Source organism: Ictalurus furcatus, chromosome 29 (assembly GCF_023375685.1).
Source record: "Ictalurus furcatus strain D&B chromosome 29, Billie_1.0, whole genome shotgun sequence".
Lineage (NCBI taxonomy): Eukaryota > Metazoa > Chordata > Actinopteri > Siluriformes > Ictaluridae > Ictalurus > Ictalurus furcatus.
The window spans coordinates 7509627-7516146 of record NC_071283.1 but is presented as its reverse complement, the minus strand read 5'-3'; the positions used below and the strand labels follow the sequence as shown (position 1 = coordinate 7516146).

Sequence of the window (6520 nt, the reverse complement as noted above, 5' to 3'; positions counted from 1 at the left end):
ATTGTTCTCTTTTATTATATACATACATACATACATGCATACATATATACATATACAGATATATATATATATATATATATATATATATATATATATATATATATATATATATATATATATATATATATATGCAGATAATTAGAAAAAGAATTATGTCACTGAGATTTAATCAAAATATCCTAAGAATAACAATAAAAGGGCATTGTAAAACAGAAGTAGTGTTAATTCCCTACTGAGTAGCAGCTCTTTGAGCTGGTGTGACTGCTGTTGCACAGCAAAGCCTTTGCCATTTATGCCTCAGCTGGAGGCTGTAGAGGACAGGGTTAAGGGCTTAGTTAGCCAGGGTAAAGGTCAGCACCCACACAAACATGGAGGAGGTTATGGGAAGATGGACTTGGAAGTTGTGTGTAAGAATGAGAAAGGTGAAGATAAAGATGGGACTCCACATGATGAAGAAGGAAATCATGAGAATAAGGAGTGTACGGAAAAGTTTGAAGTCCTGTTTAGACACTGCACTTGACTGTGCTTGTCTTTGTGAAGTGGTCGTGTGAAGTTTCCTTTTGCAACGCTGCTTGATCTGTGTTCAGCAATGAGAAACGATGAATCAGTGTCATGTATTATTATTATTATTATTATTATTATTATTATTATTATTATATAAAACACTGTTTCTCAATTTCAAGATTTGCAACCCTGTGTTCTGTGCAATTTTGAGTTTTCAGTGCTCTATCACAGCTTCTCATGACACCATCTGTTCCCACTTTAAATAAGATAAATAATTAATTGCTAAGAGAATAGACCAGGATGTCTTTTTTTTGCTGCCCTCTGCAATGATTATATAAACTCTCTAATGAAAAATAATACTAATAGTCAACAGTTGACTGCAATTTCTCGCTCTCAATATTTGCCAAATGTTTCAATTAGATAGAAGAAGTGGAAACCATAAATGCATATCTTTTACCTGTAAGATTTTGGTGTAACTGATTACAATGCTACAACCCGGTACCAGGAAGCCTAATGCAAATAAGATAGCACACCACACAACCTCGCCCATTAAATGTGGCCATATCAGAGCACATATATGCATTTCTCCCTGTGAACAAAGACATAAAGCTGTAATGCACACTCAAACCTTGGTAGGTCAATATGAAAAACAAACAAACATAGGGAACCATCGTAACCTCTTGAGAGGAGCTGACTGGAATCACCCTGGAGAACAGAGAGAGCGGTAACATTGCAACAGCACAGAAGAACCAGATAAGAAGCAGCACTCCAAGTATCCATCTTGGATTTAGGCTGGGTGTAGTCTCCATCTTCAAGATTGCAAGCAGTCTCTCAATACTGATGTCGGCCAGCGTGGTGATGGTAACAATGCCACTCATGCTGATAAAGTACATGATCAAGTAGCAGGCAGCAGAGCCCAGTTTCCATGCCTTGGTCCACCTCACAGTAATGACAAAAGGGACAGTGCTGACAAACAAAAGGTCAGCGAGAAAAAGGTTCAAGGTCAAGATGGTGTTGTTAGCTCGTCGCCTCTCTTGGATGACCAGTATAAGCGCACCAAGGTTGCCAACCACTGAGACTGAAAAGAGGATCAGTAGAACCATGGTCTCAATTCTTGGTACAAACCAGTATGAATGTTGGAGTTTAGAGAAGTAGGAGAAATAGGAGAAGTTCTGCACAAGGAGATGGGATGTAGGTTCAATCAAGAGTAACATCTTCCCTCACTGAGACACGGACTGTGACGCTAGAACTGGGATCTTTTGTGGAGTTAAACTCCTTGCATCATCCCTTTTAGTATAACCCCGCCTACCATAATTATGACTTCCTTTTTCCTGCAGCTGTTTGCTAAATCCATATAAAACTGTACCGCCCTGAACCCTATAAACTAATTCTTGATATAAAAAGGCACGTACAGCTCTATTTTGGGGGACTTTGCAGGGGGTTGGTGGAATCCAAGCTCTCTACTGATTTTCTAATATGTCATTAGCGCTCGCTAGCTGGCTTGACTATGTGATTACTACATTACTTCAACTTCAAATAAAAATTTTATTGTTCTCATGCACATCCATACAGCATGTACAGCATGCAGTGAAAAACTTTTTTTGACTGTCCGTAACATAAAAATGTAATATACATAAACCACCTTTAATCTTATGTGGCATCAAAGCCATGAAAACCTCAGAAGTGTTTAAAAAGCGATTACAATAACACTTGCCCTGTTGGGTAAATACAGTATTGTTCCTGTCTTCTCAGTCATTTTATTCTACTTGCACAATATTTGCACAAAGTCCATTTAGTAATCAATATATTTTCATTACCAGGAACTTTATAGCTATTTTGTCAGCTGTAGATGATTTGACTCATTTCTTTCTATGAGCTTTGAGAATATCCAAGGTAAAACAGCACAGATATGTGGAAGATCAGTGAGACATGCTGTTATTGCTTTTTGAAATGTATCCTGGGTGTGGCGCTCCCTCTATTGACTGCATATTTAAATATATGTCTTTTCCCAACGATCAATAAAACTCACTTCACTTTTTTGAGGTCATGAAAGTGCTTCAGGGCCCAGTTCCAACTAAGCCCTTAAGTTAAGACAACCCTAAATTATAAGGTTAAGCATTCCCTTAGTCAAACATGGGTTGCAAGAAAAACCCTAAGGGTCCACTTAAATTACTTTAAGGCCATCATTAACTATTTCCCCTTAATTGCTTAAGTGTTCCCTTAAGTTCCGTTATGCGTTGCTACAAAGTCCTTAGTAACCATTTCACCCTAAAAAATTGAAGGGACCAAAACAGGTCCCTTAAATCATATGCTGAACTCAAACGCAATCATTGATTTTGTGTTAATTGAAGAGGAGGAAGTAACGAGGTACATTTTTAGTGATCAAAAAAAAAGTTCATATAATATAGCGTCTTACCCAAGCTCAATGTCTTTTTGCATCAGAGCAAATAAGAGACTGCATTACAAAGCAAAATACATTTTACAAAGTGCAAGCTAAAATATTAAGTCAAAACATTATTAGCGTTCATCAACGTTATTTTACCTGCTTCCCGGGCTGCTTTGAGGAACGTCTGCAATACCAACTAAAGTAGGAGAATCCCTCCCTATAATGTCTTGGACCAGTTTCGCTGTCACGGACAGGTCTTGTGGCCACCGGGCCCTCCTCCTTTACACAAGGAAATATTTGCTAAACTCTATCATACCAAGCGTGCTATTCTTTTTGATGCAAAAAGTAAGGTTGATGTAAAACACTTTAGCTTCAATGCAGCTAACTCACCAGTTTTTCCCGATTCCTTTTTATGGTTATTTATTTCTTTTCTGGAACACACAAATACATTTTCATACTTTTCATTTCTTCTTCTATTGTGCGGTTGATGGCAAGATTTCTTTAATTAATTTTTTCCGTTATCTCATGCCAGGCTTTAGTCTTGTGCGCATGAGTGACTTACGGGTTAAAGCGGCTTTGGAGGGAGTTTTTTCTTTTCCCATATTCTTCTAAAAGAATGGCTTTTTTCATCTTCAGTCCAGTTGGGTTTACGTTTCTTGGTTTCAGTACTGTTACTATTTTCCATAACTGAAATATTGTAGTACAGTTGGTGTAGGATAAGTTAAACTTGTTTTATGGTCCATTATGTTCTGTTTATTGTGGGACATTTCGTAAGCATAGCAACCACTTCCCTATTGCTGTGCTTTGCCAGAAACTATTGCAAAATGCTAAGTATAAACACTTTGGTAAGGATGACATTTAAAACGTTTGTTGCAACTCTCTTAAAGAAATCATTTGCCTCAGGGATTTGCTTGCCCTGAGGGGTACTCTTAAGTCAAACCACTTAAGGGTTTTCATGCAACCAGGCCCAGGTATTTAAGTTTTCATAATGATGAAATGATGTTGCCCTCTAAACAATTCACTTCACTGGTTCTAGGTTCCAGACCAGCAGCATCTTGATGCTGGGACAGAACAATTTTGCTGACAATTGTGGGGCAACAGTTGAAAGTTCTACTGGAGTTTGGGGTTAGGCATTGGCTCCAAAACCAGTACTGGCACCTCATTCATGGAAAAATGCTATAAGATAAAGTAGGAATGTGAATCTCATCTGACATCCACAATCATCTCCAATTATCATCGTATTGTTGAGAATGTGCAAGGGATCCATCCTGGTGTCCGTGATGGTTTTTAGAAGGTAAGCACACATAACTTGTGATCAGGGCTGGAGTGGGACTCATTTTCAGCCCTGGAGTTTCATGCCTTAGACCGGCCCACTTTAGTTCACGACTGACTATATTAAAATAATGTAATTAAAACCTCAGTATATAAGTCTGCAATAGTGCACTGTTCTCTACAGCCTTGTAATTCATTGTGTTTTTCAAAAATATCATAATTTCCAATTCAGTGCAAATACAGTAGCCTTAGTGTTGCTTCACAGTGAAGATTTATTTAACAACAGTATTCTTTACAACAACACAATGTAATGTTTAACAGTATCAGAATCTATTTTCTGTAAAAATAAATAAATAAATAAATAATAGTGTTAATAAATATCTAAACATTGAAATTAAAAAATATCAAATAAATACAAATATAAAATAATAATAAAAAAAAAATAAAAATAAAATAAAATATATTGCACTTTCTAATGACACCATCATCTATTTTTCCTTTGCATAAGTTAAGGAAATGGCTGCTTTACAACTTCAACACAAATGTGAGAACATTAGTTAAAGGGTAAATCTCCAACACTATTCTTTAAAACATCACAATGTCCTTTTCTGCAATATCTGAATATATATTCTGTGCAAAATTGTTCACACATATCCAATCCTTAAACGCAAATAAAGAATAAAACAAGTATTGCACTGTTCTCTGCAAGAATTCTTTTCACAGTATAACTTTCTAATGACGGCTTCATCTCTTTTTCCTCCGCATAAGTGTAGCTTCAAGGCATAGGCATAACCACGCATTCTTTGGGGGGGGGGGGGGTTTGTGTCTCCCCAACGTTGAGGAATTACCAATCTGTCCCCCCAGTATACAGTACAAAATATTTTCTATATGTCCCCCTTTAATGAACCCTGCCAACGGATCTGTCTTTTCTTCATCTATTCTATTTATTTATATCTATTCCTTTTTAATATATTTCCGTTTGTTAAGGAAAATCGGTGTGTGCCCCCCCTCCAATTGTACACTTGGTTGCGCCCATACTCAATGCAAGTTCGTTGATATATTTTCGCTGCTCAGTCTGTAAGAAATGGAGACAGCAGCCAAGCGTAGAAAAGTGCCGCAGAACATACAAGCTTTTTTTCAGACAGTAAGTAACTAGATACCTAAATAGTAGGTAACCTTAGCTTAGTATAGAAGACATCATACCATGGCTTGGTTTGTTCTTAAGAACGTCAATTAACTTTTGATATTTGCACACCCACGAAGTAGGCTAGGCTAACGTCAGTTCCAGTTTTTGACCATTAATGTTATATTCACTTGCATATCCTCCCACCGAGTTCATTGTGAACCCTTACGTTGTGACAGACTGTTATATATGCGAATGAAAGTGAGGAAAGTTGCACAGCATTTTGTTCCTTTACACTACATTTCGGCTAAGGACAACTAAGTGTTTTTACAAATATAAGGCTCAGCATAATGCTGAGATGTGCTAGCTTGGCAACGAGAGATATGGAACTAACGTCTGAGTTGTGGCCATATTATAGTTATCCATTCAGAACTAGTTATGGCAATTTGTCTTTAGAATTAAGAAAAGACAACTCCAATACCCTTTACATAGCTAACGTTTCAGGTTACCACTATATATTGTTGTACACTTTGTACACTTATTACATAGTAAGCTAATCTGCATGATGACATTAACATAATAAATGACACCAGTTACACAAACAGAATATTCAGTTGCCATTTCTAGCATTTTTAGCACCATCTAGTGGGTCTTGTTGAAATAAAAAATATTTGAGTAAATGAACCATTTCTTATGTTGATAGCATTTTCACTACTTTGTAAGAGGTGAATTGGAAGTAGCCTGCTTGCATGTGTCTGTAAAGATTCTACATCTTTGTATAACATTCTTAGAAAATTTCCTAAAATGTTTTTCCCTTTGAACGCCTTTGCTTGGAAGCATCCGTGGGGAAATTGTATTTACAACATATATAGTGTTGAATTTAGTTTCATAGGTAGCCATCCTTTCTGAGTTTGTTTAAAAGTCATGAGTGCATGCTTAAATGTTAGCGTGTGTGGTTTGCCCGCACACATCTTAGCTCGCCTCTACTTGGTGTGGTGGGTTTCATGGTAGGTTATGGAGCAGAGAATACATTTGCCCACAGGACATCCACAGCACCCCACAATTTCCCCATGCTGTGGGAGCTTCTATCACTCAGAAATCACGTGAATTCAAGCGGTAACTGTAATCCTAAAACTATGTTCTAAATATGCAAATTTTCAGTATCAAACTTTGGATGTTGGTGGGGGATTGGACCCCCCAATGTCCATACCATGGTTACACCCTTGTTTCAAGGA

The 6520-nt window shown here is 37.2% G+C and overlaps 1 protein-coding gene across 1 annotated transcript; it reads right to left on the bottom strand.

Annotated features, from left to right (window-relative positions):
* Positions 1–220: 220 nt before the first annotated feature.
* On the bottom strand, positions 221–2033 carry LOC128604511 (free fatty acid receptor 4-like). Its single transcript, XM_053619682.1, is given in 3 exon segments — positions 221–577; positions 962–1093; positions 1182–2033. Coding segments are annotated over 3 exon segments (1017 nt in total). The 5' UTR covers positions 1719–2033; the 3' UTR covers positions 221–229.
* Positions 2034–6520: the final 4487 nt, after the last annotated feature.